Consider the following 17641-nt stretch of genomic DNA (forward strand, 5'->3'; position numbering starts at 1 on the left):
TGCTTGACCTAACTGAATTATGGATTGTTATACTATTTGTAAGAGCCCCCAATAAAATGACTAAAAAAAAAAAAGAATTGCAGGCTTCAGTACAAATTACAACGCAGTATAAAGAAAACCAAAATCCTCGCAATAGGATTTTCTGAGGACCACTAGGTGACAAAGACGGAAGTTCTCAAGGATTTCATCTGCTTGGACCTATCCTCAATGTCCGTTGGCACAGCAGTCAAGAGAGCAAATGACGCTGCGTGAGATTTCCTTAAAGTGTTGAGGCAGGCTAGCACATGGAAGAGTAAGGGCCACCCGGCCCAAGGACATGCTAGTTGCAATCACCTCATATGCACGTGAAAGTTGGACACTGGCTAAGGAAGAAAGACTGAAGAATCATCGAAGCATTTGAATTGTGGTGCTGGTGAGAATATTGAAAGTGCCATGACCTGCCAAGAGAATAAATAGATCTGTCTTGGAACACGGATGACCGGAATGTACAATCCTTAGAAGCAAGGATAGCGAGCCTTTGTCTCCCATAGTTAGGACATGTTATCAAGACAGACCAGTCTCTGGGAAAGGACATCATGCTTGGTAGAGGGCTAGCGAACAAGCAGCAAGACCCTCCACTAACTGACTGGACAGTGGCCACAACAAGGGGCTGAAACACAACAATTGTGACGATGGCACAGGCCCTGGTGGTGTTTCTTTCTGTGAAACAGAGGGTCGTTGTGAGTTGAGAGCACCTAACAACGACTGGGGAGCCATGGTTGTCCGACAGCTTAGACATTGGGCTATGAATTGCAAGATCAGTAGTTCAAACCCAAGAGCCACTCCATAGATGAGAGATGATGCTGTCTACTCCCGTGCAGATGTACCGCCTCAGAGTCCCTATGAGTTAGAATCAACTTGACAGCACTGGGTTTGGTTTTAGTTTATATGACTGGTAATCAACATGATCGTAGTATTGATTATATATATAATAGTACTGGCTTTTGAGTCTAAGGAAGTCAGTTTACCTAACAGCCTGGGCTCGGGCTCTTAATTCAGTCCACTGCCATTCACAGGTCAGTGGGCTAACTGCAGGGCTGTTTGCCAGGAAGGGGGATTAAGGAAAGATTAAGCCATTAGCTGTGGGTGTTGGACGTAAGCAGGAGCAGACCTGAGGAGGAGGACCACGTACAAAGGGCGAGTGCTTTGCACAAAGGAAATAAGCAAGATGGTCCTTATGAGTGACTGTGGAATGAAAACAAGATGCAAAACTCCTTCCTCTGACCTTCAATTAATATTTCAGAAAATGTTTTGCAAACCCTTCGCATAAGCATGCTGTAACATTTTCTCATTTTCTAACCTCACAATTACCCCTGGAGGTGGGTTCCTCGTGGGCTATTGGAAAGAGGCCGCCAGGGCCTAGGGAAAGCTTGGGCTCCAGAAACGGAAGGCATGCTGCGCTGGTGGGTCACAAGGCTACTGCTTACTGGGTGGTGGCATGACTCCCTGTGGCCCTTGGTGCATAATGTCACTAGTGAAAATTGTCATAAAGCGTTCCTCATGAGCCAGGCAAAACCCCTTTCCCAAATTGGGTCCCATCCTACGTTTTGCAATGCCGACATAATTTGGAGGGGAATCATTGTTGAATCCAAAGATCCCTGATACAGAAAAGGCTGATGATTCTTTCTCACGTTTACAGAGATGCAGGAGGAGGTTTAGAAAGGATGGTACCGTCTGGGAGAGAGTCAGAGAAGCAGCCCTCGTTTCTTCTTTGAGATTTTCCTTTACTTTGCAAACCTTCCTCTCAGAAATCTCCACAGCAAAACTCACCGCCATGCGTCAATGCGTCAATGCTGGGCCATAGCGACCCTATAGCTCCGGGTGAAGTGCCCCTGTGGGTGTCTGAGACCACGAGGGAGTAGAAAGTTCTGGCTTCCCTGCAGAGCGGGTTGGTGGTAGCAGTCCAGCGTCACCGCCATCCCACCAGGGCTCTGGAGGTTCCTTTACTGTCCTGCCGGTGTCCTCTCTTCCCAGATGCCAGAATGGAGCTGGAAGATTGCTGAGGCCAATTTTTCTCATCACTGGAGTTCATCGGAGTGCTGTTGGTGCTGAACTTAAACAACCAATTCTGGATTTCAGGTCTGCGGGGTTGGTATAAATACGGGGGATGTGGAGAGCAGACCCAGCTCTAATGGGGACATGTGAATATGTGCACAGGACACCCACACCTCCACCATGCAGCCCTCTAGGATCAATCAAGGAGCACCCAGAGTTCCCTGGGATGGCTCTTGGAGCACTGTACTATGTGCCAGATGTCCCGCCTCTAAATGGCCATTGAGGCCTGTGTCAAGGGGCACCAGACCGAATCTCATGTTATTTGACTTCTGAACACCTATCTTCTCTTGGTGGGCTAAGGGACTTTGAAAAATTGCCACCTGGTAAAGGGCAAATGATGAAACGCAGTAGTCTCCTGGCCAGGCCGGGTTGGCTCTATTTTCTGTTTCCGGTGTGCATACACCCATACCTCTGAGTCCCAGATGTTACAGTCAGCATAGGCATGGATGGGGCAGCATGGGCACTGGCCATCTGGTCTCAAGGGATGAATCTAGAAGGGTCACACCACCACTGCCCAACTTGAACTCTAAGCCTCGCTGCTATGGGTCAGCCAAGCACATCTACCTCAATCTTTGGGATGTGCCTGTCCCCCAACCCAGACTAACCCTGCCTTAGGCTCCTGGAGCAATCTTCCACAGTGGCAGGAGGAGGTGCTCCGTATAGGGAGCAGCGGGCCCCACAGTGCGGACCCCTCCCTATCCTGATGTTTGGCATTGTTGCCATGGGCACAAAGTTGTTCGCACCTAAAAGCTACAGTGGTGGAGGCTAGTGATTCCTGCACCCGAGAGTGTGGGCCTAGGGTGAGGGGTGACCCCTATTCCCTACCCCCAACCCCCAGTAATATCCTGGGCTCTCTGATTCAAATTCCCCAGCCCCCAGAGATCATGGCTTCTGGCTGGAAACCCCTGCATGCCATGGAGGGCAAGGGAGGAACCCCTCCACGGCCCTCCCCTCCCTCTCCTTGAAAGCTCTTCCCCTCCAAGGTGGACTCCAGGCCCCCCTCCCTCTCTCCCTCCCCAGAGCGCTGGGAGCGAGGATGCTAGAAGCGTCTCACCCCAGTGTCCAGTAAAGGGAATCTCTCTGCGCACGCGAAGCCTATGCAAATAATGGCGCAGAGCACAACTTCTCAAAAACTAAAAACAAAATTCATTTATTGAAAAGGAAAATTTCAATCCATGATCCGTGTGCAGAACTCAAAGCAAGGTCTTCTATTGACTCTGCACAAATCCCCATTTGTACCTGGGCCACGCTGAAGGGACCCGTCTATGCAGGCGCTCAGCATGCACAGCACCGCCCAGCTCCCAGGCCCGCTGCAGGCGGGTGCGTCCCAGCCCGCGCAGGCACACCTCCAGCGACGTGGTTAAAGCTAAGTCCCCTGACTGTTCATGGAACGAAAACCGCTTCCCCAGCATCACCCAGATTCAGACACATGGTTTACAGCAGGAACCCCCCTCCCCACCCCCTCAGTCTGGTACCCTCCCCATCAGCACCATTCCTGTCCCCTTGCCAGGGAATGATCCAGGGGCACAAATGCCAGGGGAGGGGCATCCTGGGTGGATGCTGTGCAAAGCAGCTGGCTGGCCCTGATAGCTAACCGTCCCAGACGGTGATGTCCAGGGCCAAGGGTGCCTCCCCGTTTCCCCTTAAATGGCTATGTATTTGGAAAGTGGGATTCTAGGCAGATATAGAGCCGTCTTGTCATTGCCAGGCCCTGCCCTACGGCTCAGGTTACCTTGGGGCCTGAGACACCCAAGCCTGCCTTTGCATCTGACCCACCTGCTGAGACAGATCCTCTGGCTGCCAGCAGAGCTGTAAACATAGACAAACATAGACAGAGGGCCTGCCCTTACAAAGAGCCCGGGGCGGGTGAGTGGGGGATCATGTAGTGTGACAGAGTGGGCAGTCCACCATGCAGGATGGAAGCCCTTCGGGGAAGTTGAGACAGAAAAGAGGAGCGGGGAGATGGCATCTGCTCAGGGTTGAGACTTTAGAAGTACAGCTACAATTCCAAGTCCCCTTCCAGGCCAGTGGGCAAGTAGCTCCAGCCCGTAGGTACGGCTTGGGGGGGGTTGGCACAGGAGAGGGTGGGAAGGGAGATGCGGCGACCCAGCTAAGGCAGGTTCACATGCACATGCATCAGCAACACACTCGAAGACGGCACTTGTGACTGCTGACAGCTCAGGGCAGAGGGAACAGGACTGCCAGGCCACGTTCTTCCCGACACTGTCTACTTATGGCTGGACGCTTGCTCCCGACAGCCATGTTTGCAGAAGAGGAGAGAACCAAGGGGGAGGGGTGCTCTGGGAAGCCACCTCTGGGCGTGGAAATGAAGCGGGGGTCTGGAGGGCCACAGAGAATAACAGTATCCCCCAGAAAACCTGCAGGCCCTGCCTCAGGGGGCTTCTGGTTTCCAGCAGGAGCCAGAGCCAGCGCCCTAAGCAGCAAGGAGAGCCCAGAGACGGTTCTCAGCCTGAACAGCCCAGTGGGCACAAGAGACCCTGGGCTGGCCCCGAGCAGGGGCGGAGGCTTCCACCGGTCACTTTCTGCTTCACTCGACACCTCGGAGCTGGGCATCTTGCCTGACCCTTCTGCACTGGCCACACACTCAGCTCTCAAAACAGCAGAAGCACAGGGAAGAGGATCCATGGGCTCAGGCCAGCCCAAGTGAGCGTCCAGTAGCTGGGGTCCGTTTCCTTGCCACGTCCTCTGGGCCGGGGACTTTGACGCAAGAGCTTGCATTGTATCAAGGGACGGGTGGAGCCAGAGGGTTCTGTCCAGTGTGCCAGCAGCAAAGTCTAATCTCAGAACTCCCTGAGGTAGGTCTGACCCCCTCCAGTGGCAGACCCCTTCTCAACAGCGAGGCCTCTGGGCCGCTGGACCCAGGCTCATCCACAGGAGTGAACCACGGTCAATGCACTTTGGTGACACCTAAGCTTGGGACTTGCGGACCAAAGGCTCCGCTGCTCACTCCGGCCTGAGCTGTGGGCATGCTAGCAGCTGCTAGTGACCACCAGAGAGCGGAGAGTCTGGGGAAACATGCCATTCTCCCAGGGAGAACTCGTCACCGATGACCAAGTCTTCCTAGCCTAACAGCCTCTTTCCCTAGAAGTCAGCGTGCTCTCGGGCTTTGGAGGAGAAACGGAGAAGGAGGCTGAGCCCACGAGGGCAGGTCACAGCCCTTGCCAGCCTGGTGGGTTTCCAAAACCCAAACACCAAACCCTGGTGAGTGTGTTTCCTTCCGTAAACCGGCTTCTGAGCATGCCTGGAGACATTCCTAGCAGGCAGCAGGGTGGTGTGTGACAGACAGACCCAGACAGACACACACACACAGCTGAGAAGATGAAGAGGGCTTCTCACACCACGAGGGAAGAGGAGACAGCCCACAGCAAGGCCCGGCACCCTCTTCTGCTGATCCTGAAGCTTGTTCCCACACCTACAACGTGGCCTCGAGGCGTGCCAGCCTCGAATCCATTTCTGACCCCACCAATTAGTGTTTTGAACACAGGGAGCAGGTGTCCCGGCCAAGTGGTTCCTTCACAGGTCCAGGTGGTGGAGGCAGTGCCAGGCTTGGCCCCGGTGCTGCCTACCCCCTGATTGTAAACAGCCAAGCACCGCATGTAGTGCACACTCCAGAGACCAGCTTCGGTCTGTGCACGCCGACCTTCACTGCTGGACCACGGCAACAGCTACTGGACCCAGCCACCCTTCCTCTTGTCACAGGTCTCAGGCTACAATGAGCCCTGAATCCACAAAACAGCCACTGTCTAAGCTTCCCATGACAGACAGAAACACAGCCAGCCTGGCTGTCCTACGCTGTGGCCCAGTGGACCGAGAGTGGTGCCGAGCCAGTCGACCCCTTCTCCGGTCGGTGGATGAGGGCAGACCCCAGGCCGCCCTGCAGAGGTACACACACTGAGAAGACGCCTGACTCAAATCGCCGAGGGGCCCGGCCAAGAGGGCCTTGGATCTACACAGACTTGTCCTGGAGGTACTTCCTATTTTTAAGAAGATTATTGAGGAAGAAACATAACCCCCGAGCTGGGGAGCGTCTCTAAAAACCCAAGCTCATGTTAAATAAAATATAAATATGTTCAAGGTGGGCAGCTCGTGCTACCTTTTGAAGAGCCGATGCAGCTGAGGATACAACAGTACTGTGAGCCATTCTGAGGGTGGGTGACAGAGAACGTGTGGCCCTGCGGGTCACATTAAGCCAGAGAGAGTTATGTTGAAAAATTCCAGCTCTGGAGGCTGGCTTTAAACTACTCGGTAGGCCCAGCCACCTCCTACAGAGTGAACTGAGGTGCAGCATTTGGGAGGGAGATAAGGAAATGGTCAACAACAACAGCAAACACACTCGCTGCCATGGAGACCACTGTAATGCAGAGTGGCCCCTGCGCAGAGGGACAGAGTAGAACTGCCCCTGGTGGGTTTCCGAGGCTGTAACTCTGTCCTGGAGCAAAAAGCCTCAACTTCCTCTCACGGAGCCGCTGGTGGATTCAAACTGCTGGCCTTGTGGTGAGGCAGCCCAGCACCGTAACCCACTATGCCACCAGGGCTCCTGGTAGAAGTGGTAGACCTGGCCATCTAAGAGGGAGAGTCCCTCCATGAGTAGTCTAAGCCTGGCTGAAGCCAGGAGCGGACAGGAGGAGTGACACACATTTCTAAATGACTCCAGGGAAGCAGGTCAGAGGGAGGAGGCCTGAGCGGGGAAAGAGCCGAGAGCTCTGGATAAACATGTGGACATGCACAGTGACGCCACTAGTGGTACCTGCCGGGTGTCAGCTCCCCGTCCCTCTTCTCCCTCAGCCTACCTGGCCCCACGTACCCAGAGCCAGACAGAAAGTTCCCAGACTGCACGCCTGCCTTTCCCCAGAGCCTGGAGTCTCCTGGGGCTCTGAGGACAGGGACCAGTAGGGGGGGTCGCAGGGTAGGGTTGGCTGGGGCAGCCTTTGCACCAAGAGCCTACACAAAGGCACTGGTGGAGTTGATGACGATGGGGCCGTTGATTGGCTGGATGAGCTCGTAGAGAGCCTGGTAGGTGCCCACCACGAAGCCCACAAAGCCCAGGATGCTGATGAGGGCGTCCTTGGCGATGGTGAGGGGGCTCATGCCCTCGGAGTAGTAGGTGGTGATCTCCAGGAGCGGCGGGATGATGAGGGCCAGGGCGCTGCTGCTCACGGAGCCCACCAGGGAGATGACCAGGTCCAGGCGGGGGATGAGGATGGCCAAGATGCCTGCGGGAGAGAAGACCTGCTCGTTCAGGGCTGCCCCGAGCGACGAGAGACTTATCCATTGCTGAGAAATTGTACAGAACGCCGTGCATCCCACAGAACGGAGGACTCCCAGAAAATGGAGGCATGTCTAGCCCGATGGACTCTTTCTAACTGCTGGGCTCCAACTGGAGGTTCATGACCCTTACTACTGAGGCAATGAGGAGAACGCATTGATGACCTCCCTGGCCCCTAGGCGAGGAGCCTGGTGACCTGGTGATTGTGTGGTGGGCTGGTAACTGCAAGGACAGCAGTTTGAAATCACCAGCCCCTCCTCAGAAAAAAAGATGGGGTTCCATTCCCGAAAAGAATTACAGTCTCAGAAACTCACAGGGGAGAGTTGTACCCTGTCCTAGTAGGTGGCTCAGAGTGGGCACCGACTTGATGGCAGTGAGCTTGGCTTTGGTTTATAGTCATTGTGCCTAGTGGCTACCACACTGGAGAGCACACACGTAGGATGTTTCCATCAAGACGGAAAATTCCAGCAGGATAGGACGGCATGGCTGCGCATTAACGCACTGAGATGACGCCACTACGTTAAATGTGCATGTAAACAGACCAAACACTCAGCAAAAACACCGGGTGCTGTTGAGTAGATTCCAACTCATCCTAACTCCATGTGTACTGAGTAGAACCGGGCTCGATTGGGTTTTCCAGTTTGTTTGTTTCTTTCTTTTTTTTAACAGTTTTATTGGCAAATCATCCAGTGATATAAAGAGGTTGAAAGGAGTTGTGCAATCATCAGCAAAATCAGTGTTAGAACATCATCTTCATTCTTGTACCCATTATTATTAATTCCCCATTATAACCATAACCCTAAGGAACTATTAATCTAGTTACTGTCTCTATGGATTACCCAGCGTGGATTCCATATAAAGAAAATCATCCTAAAAAATCCCAACAACAAAATAAAGCACAGAACAGCCTCGATCCAAAAGAAAGCAGACGATAATAAAAACTAGAACAAATTCAAAATGAGTCAAAAGGGAAAACATGATAACACGTTAAATTCTACCTAATTATGACTGTAGTAATCTTCTTTCAAATGCACTCTGAGGGCAAGACTATTCACAGCCCTCATCAATGGTCTTAGGGAGCTCAAGGGAGGCTTCATCCATACGAGGGCTGCACATGGATGGGGGCTTTCATCATCAATAGCCTTCTGCAAACCAGGTGCTCAGAATTTAAGCTCTAATCCACTTCTCTCCTCTGATCTTGGATTTTATTATTTCTTATCTTTGGATCACATAGGCCTGTGTGCTCTTTCTAGGTGGACTTACCTTATTTTAAGGCAAGCCTTTAAGACCCAGATGCTATTCTTTCTGATAACTAGGCACCATTTGACTTCTCCACTTTGCTTCAGCACCTACTCAGCGGTTCTCAACCTGTGGGTTGCAACCCCTTTGGGGGTCGAACAACCCTGTCACAGGGGTCACCCGATTCATAACAGCAGCAAAATGACAGTTATGAAGTCTCAACGAGAATAATGTTATGGTTGGGGGGTCACCCCAACATGAGGGCCTGTCCTAAAGGGCGGCGGCATTAGGAAGGTTGAGAACCACTGACCTCTATCTGCAGTGATCAATTCTTGAGGCCAACTGCTGAGCACGGCCACGTTTTAAGAATGAGTTGCTCTTAGATTAGGCCTTACAACTACGTGTGAGGGCTTTTAAGACTGTAACCGTTCAGAGGCGGATCGCCGGGCCTTTCTTCTGAAGTGCTTCTGGGTAAGTTCGAATTGCCAACCTGTTGCTTAGTAACTGATTGCTAATCCATTTGTACCACCTAGGAGTACCTAATGGATATTGTTTCTGCCCTCCTGGAAAGAGAGGCCCAGTGAGGCTGTGTCAAAAAAGGAGCTTCTAACCCACCTGTGTTTGTCCCATTAAAAGAAGTGTGCGTCATCCCTTGGTGCCGGGTCCTGGTCTCCACAGATGCAAAAGCCAGGTCAAGGGAAGGGAATTCTTTTTTATCAAAGGAAACGAGCACCTGGCAGGAGACAAGGCAGACACCCTGCCAGCTGGTCCCTGCTCTGCACATCTGCCACCTTCTCTCAGCCTCTGCCCCATTAACAGGGGAGGACAAAGGGCAGGTAGTCTGAGTGCCGGTGAGAATTAAGTGGAAACAGAAACCTACTTGATCAACTCCTTTATTCAGAGTGGTAGAGATCTTCCGCCCCTCAGGATAAGTTAACAGCGATCTAGAGGCTGGTCCTTCCTGCTTATGCAAAGACTGAGAAAGATGAGCATGTGAAACCAAGATGCCCTTACATCTAAATGTTTGATGTGCATGCACATAAAAACGTCCTTAAATTACCGGGTGGGGTGGGTCTCTAAAAGCCAGGTGCACGGGGCTGCAAAGGTAGGTGCCCCTTCCTGCCTCGGTGGGGCCAAATACCACAACTGCACCTAAGGGAGTGAAGAGGGATGATGGGAGGGAGGGAGGGGCGAGAAAACGGTGCTGCTCAGGAACCTGGGGGGAAGGGGAGAAGGCCCGACCAAATCTCACAAACAGCCCCAAAGGTCTACCTATAGGGAGAGGGGCTTCTGTTTTGCTACCATGCAAATAGCTGTAATTCTAGAAGCAGGGATCCGCCACTTAGGAGAGGCAGGTATTCCTTCACGAGACATGGGGCAACTAAGACCCCCTTCTAGCACTAAATGCAAAGACTGAGAAAGATGAGCATGTGAAACCAAGATGCCCTTACATCTAAATGTATTCTGTGACTACAAGACCCCATAGGAAGAGAAAACCAAGAGGTAAAGATTTCCGGAAAGAGCCAGTGAGCACATCCCTTCTCGGAACTCCCTCCTCCTCCCTCTCCCCAGCCGGAAGCCAGAAGAGGCCAGGTATTCCCACTGGGCAGTTCCTGTTTGAGCCTCTGCAGCAGCACCGCAAGCAGGCTGAGGACCACTTGGTCTGGACCACATGATTAGTCAAGAGGGCTCCAGAGATGTTACAACACACTTTCCCTCAGCGGAGAGACGCTGGGACTATGATCTTGTGACTACTGAAGCAACGTGAGGCAAACGGTCATGTTCGGAGGAGGAACTGATGGGAATTCTGAAGCCTGTGGTTTGGGGCCAGCGACAGAAGGTGCTGACTGATGCACAAGAGAAAGGAAAAGCCGTTACAAGAACAAGCATGCATTACAGAAACACCCTGGCCGCTAACAGCTGCTGTGTCTGGAAGCTCTTTCCACTGTTTTATGATGCTGAATGCTGGTAAAACTCCACCCCACCCATCCCACCCCCGGGCCCACGCCCTGCCAAAGAACAAACACAACAAAGCAAAAAGCCAACCCAGTGTCTATAAACAGCTGCCGTTACAATGAACAACATCCTTGGATTCCTGCATCTAGACGAGGGTAAAAATACACAAGGCTGGTACTGTGAATGCACCCAACCGTGCCACAAAAGAAAAGCCGGCTGACCTGCTTCCTTCAAGGTCACAGCCAATGAACATCACCAGCGCACACTTGGATCAACGACTCTACAGCAGAATCCTGATCACAGTGGAGAAAACACAGAACACAGTGTCAAATTCTCACGGATTCTGGAACCAGGAAGTTTGGACAAATCCCTGAAACCCCTGCCCTGAGCTAACCTTGAAACCTTAAACCGAAAATATCTCCTGACATCTTCTTATAACTAAACAGTGGTTTAGCCTAACAATGACCTGGTTGGTGTGCTTAGTGGTGACGAGTTGGGCTACTAACCACAAGGTCAGCAGTTTGAAAACACCATCTGACACTTCAAGGGACAAAGACGTTCTCCTCCCGTGAGAGTTAGTCTCTGAAACCCACGGGGGCAGTTCTACCCTGAGTCAGACTCACCGCACGCATCTGTCTTGGCAGCCACAAGGCAGAAGGGCAGCTTCAATTCCTAGCTGTGTATCTGGGGGCTCCCAGCAGTCCTTGCGCTTCCTCACCCATCAAACACGAAAGGTAGCTGAACTCTAAGGCTTCTCCCAACTCTGCCGAACCTGGAAGCTTCCAGAGGCCTGGCTGCTGGGAACGTTTGTACCAGCATGTTCCAGTCTCAACAGCCTTCTTCACTGCTAGGGTTTAATATGATTACATTTGCAGCAGTCGGTTGAAACTCTCACCTTCTGGGGTTCTCGTAGCTGAAAAATCACACAGTCAGCTCTGCCGCATGGACCCCCAGTGTGCCGGTAGCACAGTGCTGCCTAGCTCAGATCCTGAAGCAGATTTCCAGGACTTTCTTCCAAGGTGCTCTGGATGGACCCTTCTATGCTTAACTGAAGTCCGGTGCCTCGAATGGCCCATGCTTCAGCGAACTGAAGACCAGGGCCTCAAGGGATCCAAAGGTACCGCTCATCACATACTGCCAGACTCCTCCAGGGGGCCAAGCCCCTTCCAGCCTCTGCTACCTACAGGCTGGACATTAAGGGTTGTTGAGTCTGCATTTCCAAAACTATGAGCTGGAATTAAATCCAGCGCCCCATGAGCTGAGCGCCTCTCCTGCTCCCCGCCAAGGGGTCAGAGTGAAGCACAAGGAGGAGACACCAACCAGAGAGCAGAATTCCAAGTGGGGGCAAAAATGGAGGCTGGAGCAACTCTCCCTGCTCCCCACAGGGACAGCAGGGGAGAGGGAGAAGCCAGGGGAACAGACAGGAAATCTCCAGGAATGGCAACGACACAGCCGCAATTACAATTCACGGGCATCACTGAGACCAACCCGTTACAGCAAAGATGCAGACCCGTCTACTCATCAACCTCGTGCCCAAGCATCTGAAGGCGTAGGGGGAAGACCAGAAGGCACTCAAGTTGGTGCTGCATTAGATTGTCTCCACGGACCGCCACGGTTCTTCAGAGCCTCCAGGGATGGGGAGGAAGGCTGAGGGCTCAGAGGTGAAAGCGCGGCCTTCCCGAACGGGATGAGGTGCAAGGCTCCATCGCAGCAGTCACGGGAGAAGAGGAAACGCATGGTGGCTGCTCTCGGAGTTCAAAAGCAGCTCGGCTCCTTTGAGCATCGTGCTCTGGAAGGGAGGTGTGACCCACGGGCACAGGCAGTGCCAGGAAAAGCAAACAGAACATCAAAAGGCATCTCAGGATACAGCAAGGCTGTGAATCGGCTATTGCGGCTCCTCATGGGGCACAATGTGGAGACACCTGGAGAAAAGCGACCCATATGCTACCTGGGGACTAAGCCAGGTTTGAAGAGAAAATAGGCCAGAGGGAAGAATCAGGCCCCACATCCCTGCCTCCGCCCTGGGGGGCAGCGGGGAGACAGGGAGAGGGACTAGTCCCTTGGCCAGTACACAGCACTTTGCCTAGGCAGAATTACTTAATCCAGAGGAACCACTTTGAGGGAATCCAAATATGTGAACCACCTCATCCTTTCTTCTAACGTCCTTGGATATAAGAACTGGAGCCCTGAGAGTTGATGTATACACACCACACACACACAGACGCTATCTCTGCCACACGTAAGTGCTAATCCATACGCGTGGGAAATCCACATAGCCCAGTGGTGATCATTAGGCTTTGGGTCAACTTGGCTGGGACAGGGTTCTCAGTAATTTAGTAGTAATCCCTCAGGATGTGATCTAACACAATGCATTCAACTCCATGGTGGGATCAGATGTGACTTAATCAGTCCTGTGAGCAGCCAGCAGTTGGGGGTCACAGCCTTGATGTAGTTGGAAGGCTCCGGGGAGTTTGACCAAACAATCATGGCGGCACCAATGCTCATTAAGGAGGTGGATGAATGGTTTTCTCTTCTTTAGCTGGCATCGCTAATTACGTCTCACTTGGAATGCCCGCCACCCACCGGCATGTCCTACAGTGTTGCTGTCGAGCTGCATCTGACTCATGGGACCCCAGGGGAGTCACAGTAGAACTTGGGTCACTGGGGTAGTTCCACGCTGACTTTGAGGGGTGCTATGAGTTGGAATTGACTCCATAGCATTGGGTGTGGGACTTTGGTTGGTTTTTGTTTGTCATTTAATAGTCTAAGGGGGAATCCCTGGTGGCTAATAGTTAGCATGTTCGGGTGCTGTCCAGAGGGTTGGAATTTGAGGGATCTTAGAATAAAGCCCAGACAATCGAATTCCCAAGAGATCAAGCCATTGAACGCCCTCCAGGAAGCAGACTGTGTCTCCTTTCTCCTGAGTTGAAGCTGGACCTCCTGGCTCCTGGTTATGTGCCTTCACCACGGCCCCACCAGGGCCCCACTCACTTAAGACAACTTCTTGAAAGACACAATGCAAATATATGCATGGACACTGCTGTTCATCGCAGCAAGAAGGTGGAAGCGGCCCAAAGCCCATCAGCCGAAGAACGGGTCAGGAAACTGGTGCTGACACACGATGGAATAGTGCGTGCCACTGCAAACCACTGACGAGACCACGGAGCACCACCCAACATAGTGAGGCGGAAAACATTATACGGAGCAAACACCAAGACAAAGACAGGCGCGCCTGTCACACAGTCACTCCATCGGCCACCCAGGCAATGGGATTGACCACTTCCTATTTATACATTAGAAAGGCCAGTTCTCCAGCATAGGTATTCCACCTCAGCTGGGCACAGCTCCTCATTGGGAGGGGGCCGAGTAGTCCATGCCACATGGCAGTGCCCTGCAGTCACCCTAACTGGGTGCAAACGCTGACTCGTGGACAAGAAGGGGGTGGGGTGTGTTCATCCTAAGAAGATGATGGCACTCTGCCTGTGGGTGGCGGGAAAGGAGGGGACACTGCTTGCCCTGAGGAAAAATGCTTGTCACTGCTTAAGGACAGCCAAGGGGAGAATCCAGCCTGCATGATCCAGCTAATGATGCTTTTTCAACTGCATCATTGAGTTCCTTTCAACCCCAAGTGATCCAGGCCCTGTCCTATTGCCTTCTCACAGTGTACAAGGTACTACACAGGCCACTCAGGAGGATCTGAGTCAGGAGACCCACTCCATGAACCAGGCTTCCTTAGCCCTGTTGCAGATGAAGGGATGCTTTGAACTGAAAGCTGCACTGCCCTATGAGAGAAGAGGAGGAGGGTCGCCAACCCAAGTCATGAATTTGGAAGCCACCGGACCAGAGGAGGGAATTGAATTAGATCTGAAATTCTGAGCACCTGGTTTGCAGAAGGCAAAGGAAGTCAGTGAAAGCCCAACATCCGCCTGTGGGGTCCCCATGTGGATGAAGCCTCCGGTGAATCCCCTCTGACCACTGGCCCGGGCTGTACATAACTTTGCAGAGGGCCCTGGAAGTGGGCTAATGCAGATGGAATTAGATTTAAATGTAACACCTTATCATTTGCTTTCAATTGTGAACCAGTTTAAATTTCTTCTAGCTTCTATTATCTTCTACTTTCTTTTGGATTGGGTTTGTTTTGTTTTGTTTTTGCTATGCTTTGCTTCTTGGTAGGATTTTCTTTATATGAAATCCAGGAGAGGTTAACCTATAGAGACAGAATTTCTTAGGGCCATGGCAGGGGAAAGATGGGAAGGTAGTAACAGTACAAGAATGAAAGAACTGTTCTAAAATCAATTGTGGCGATGGTTGCAAATGTATATTTAAACCATTGCATCATATGGTACATGAATTACATGCCATTAAAATTATGTGCCTTTTTAATGAAAAACGAATGACCCCTACCATCTGGCGGTACCTTAATCCCGACGCTGTGAGGATGTACAGGGCAGAGATTGTTCCTACAGGACACGGAGAGCCACATGTATTTTCACACCACACATGCGTTCTGTGGACTGAGGGGAGCAACAGGGCTCGTCTGTACTCACATGTCAGGCAGACCATGGCCATCCGCACGGACAGATCCACCAGCAGTCCGCAGCGCTCTGGCGCCCGGGACACAAAAAAGGGGACGAGGATCTCTGCGGGGACGTAGAACTGGAGGGCGTAGGTGAAGAAGATGCCGACGGAGTAGAGCAGCTTCACCGACTGGTACAGCCTGTGGAGGGAGACACGAGACGCTCGGAGGCCTGCCCGCGGGGCCCCCGGCAGTTTGGGGAGAGCCAGCTTGGAGACACAACTTGAGCATGTGCACAGCACACTCACACTCAACATCGATTCGCGGCAGCATGAAGCACGAAGGGCTGAGAACCACCTAGGTGCTGGTGATGGGAAGCACCTGGATAAGACACCTGTGAGCAAGCAGGGGCCGTGTTCACGGCGCACTGTTAGGTGAACAGAAAGGAGTAGTACTGGGTGTGCCCAAACCAGAGTGACCCTGCAGGGCAGAGTAGAACTGCCCCGGTGGGTGTCCAAGCCTGTCAATCTTTACAGGAGCAGAAAGCCTCACCTTTCTCCCTCAGAGCAATTGGTGGGTTTGAACTGCTGACCTTGTGGTTAGCACCCTACAGCATTGTAGCACACCATACCACCAGAGCACCATACGGTGCCTACGGTGAACAACAACTTGCCTAAAAAAGGGAAGAGTGTGAAAACCGCACCGCCCCCAACACTATTATGATCTGACATCCGCTGTACACCTCCAGATGGAAGCATACAAATTGGTACCATGGTTCTCCCTAGAATGGACAGTTGTGGAGCTGGGGCCTGGGGCAAGAGATAAAAGCTTAATTTTCTCTATATATCCCTTGACCCATTAGCGTCTTTGACCAGAGCCACATAGCCTTTATGAATTGATTAAAAATGAAACAGGGTGACAAGATGACTTATTTCCTTCACTTCTAATTCGGTGCTCCCAGTAGCCTGCAGGTGATGGAGCAGGACCCACGGCGGGAGCAGCACCCACCTCTCTGTTCCACCACAGCTGCCTCCCAGCCATCGCTTCCTGGGCAGCTTCCTAGGGAGGCTGCTGACTCGCTGCCGTGGGACTTCCTATGAACAGCCCCGGTGCCCAGGACTATGCAGAGGAGAAGAACGTCTGCGATGGCCAAGTACGGGACCATTAAAAGGTTGGGGCGACCTGCTTCCAAACACAGCCCCACCCCACACCTCAACCAAGACTCTCATGAATTAAGCTGGAGCAATTAGCTTTTGTTGAAAAGCTACAGAAAGGTCAGAGTTATATTTTGAGTGCAATGTGCATTACGTGCACTGCTGTTGAACTTCGTGCCGGCTGTTCTTGGACTACAAGCAGGAGACCAGGAACCAGCTCTGAGGAGTGGGCTCTGCATCGTGTGTGTCGAGAGCTGGGCCACACTCGCAGGGTTTTCAGCTGGATGGCTGGGCCTTTCCTCCAAGGCCTCTGGTGGACTCCATCCCCTACCTGGGGATGTTTACCGTTCGCACCCCCGGGGACTCTGCAAGCAGGAGGGCGCCCTGGGAAAGGCTGAGCTTCGTGAAAGGGCTCCACTTGTTCCAGCAGTTGATCATGAGGGCTCACGGAGAGACCAGCTGGCCAGTATAATTAGACGCAGTCCATCCCCACAGCCTTCTGCTGTGCTGGGCGTCTTGGAGTCAGGACAGTCACCTGTAAGGGCAGGCAGGTGAGCTGCACCCTAGGGGAAGCAGAAGGGCCCAGCAGCTGTTGGGGTGTCAGTGAAAATAGGACAGAAGCCCCGCTATGACTTAGGAATGCGTGGGCTGCTTCTGCAGCACCAGAGCCACTCGTTTTCTGGGGAACGAAGACACCAAGGCACAGAGCCGCCACCCCTGCAGACAAGCAGGAGCTCACTGCTATCTAAAAATAGACACTGGAGGGATGGCTACAAGATGGCTATTTCTGAAAATGCGGGTCTGCTCCTCCGACCCTCCCCCGGGGCTGGCCACACAGCCAACTTAAGTCTCCAGGGCCCCGCTGATTAAGGCAGCTGGTGATAATTGTAGGTATACTGCATATACATTTCCCCAATTTCTCCAGCCCAACTGCACCCAGTGTCTCACTGCTCAGCGCTCTGGACTCCACACGCCAGCCGGCACTCAGCAAGTGTCTCAGTGTCTGCTGAAATCTTCATCTTCCAACCAGAATGCTTCCTCGGACCACACCCTAGCTGCCGCAGCCACTCTGTTCCCCCACAAGGCCTCTACCAATGGTTTCTGGCAGTGAGGCACAAAGCCCTGTCCTTCGCACTACACCTGCAAGTGCCAGGGTCAGACACCGCAGGCGCCAAACCAAGCCTCGCTGGTTGTCTCTTGTCTTTCCCAGCCTCCGTGGACTGGCTGAAGGTGAGTGGACTGCATGCTTGGCCTTTCCAAGGTCAGGATCTCCAGGGAGAAATGGCTAACCACTTAGCTACACCCGAACCATTTAGCCTAGTGGTTACTGTTGGGCTGATAACCTCATGGTCTACAGTTTGAAACCACCAACCACTCCCAGGGAGAAAAAGGAGG

General features: G+C 52.5%; 1 protein-coding gene across 1 annotated transcript in view; it reads right to left on the reverse strand.

Moving 5' to 3' along the window:
• Positions 1 to 6967: 6967 nt before the first annotated feature.
• The window catches only part of LOC101654445 (proton-coupled amino acid transporter 1), a 48319-nt gene continuing 37645 nt past the window's right edge, over positions 6968 to 17641 (reverse strand). The window contains exons 9-10 of the mRNA XM_013004848.2: positions 15124 to 15293; positions 6968 to 7328 (exon numbers count right to left, since the gene is read on the reverse strand). Of these exons, the coding sequence (XP_012860302.1) occupies positions 7057 to 7328; positions 15124 to 15293 (442 nt within the window). The 3' untranslated portion in view covers positions 6968 to 7056. The remainder of the gene's footprint in view (positions 7329 to 15123; positions 15294 to 17641) is intronic.

The sequence above is a fragment of the Echinops telfairi genome, unplaced genomic scaffold (assembly GCF_000313985.2).
Source record: "Echinops telfairi isolate 266 unplaced genomic scaffold, ASM31398v2 ScPeMD7_7469;HRSCAF=8507_0, whole genome shotgun sequence".
Taxonomy (NCBI): domain Eukaryota; kingdom Metazoa; phylum Chordata; class Mammalia; order Afrosoricida; family Tenrecidae; genus Echinops; species Echinops telfairi.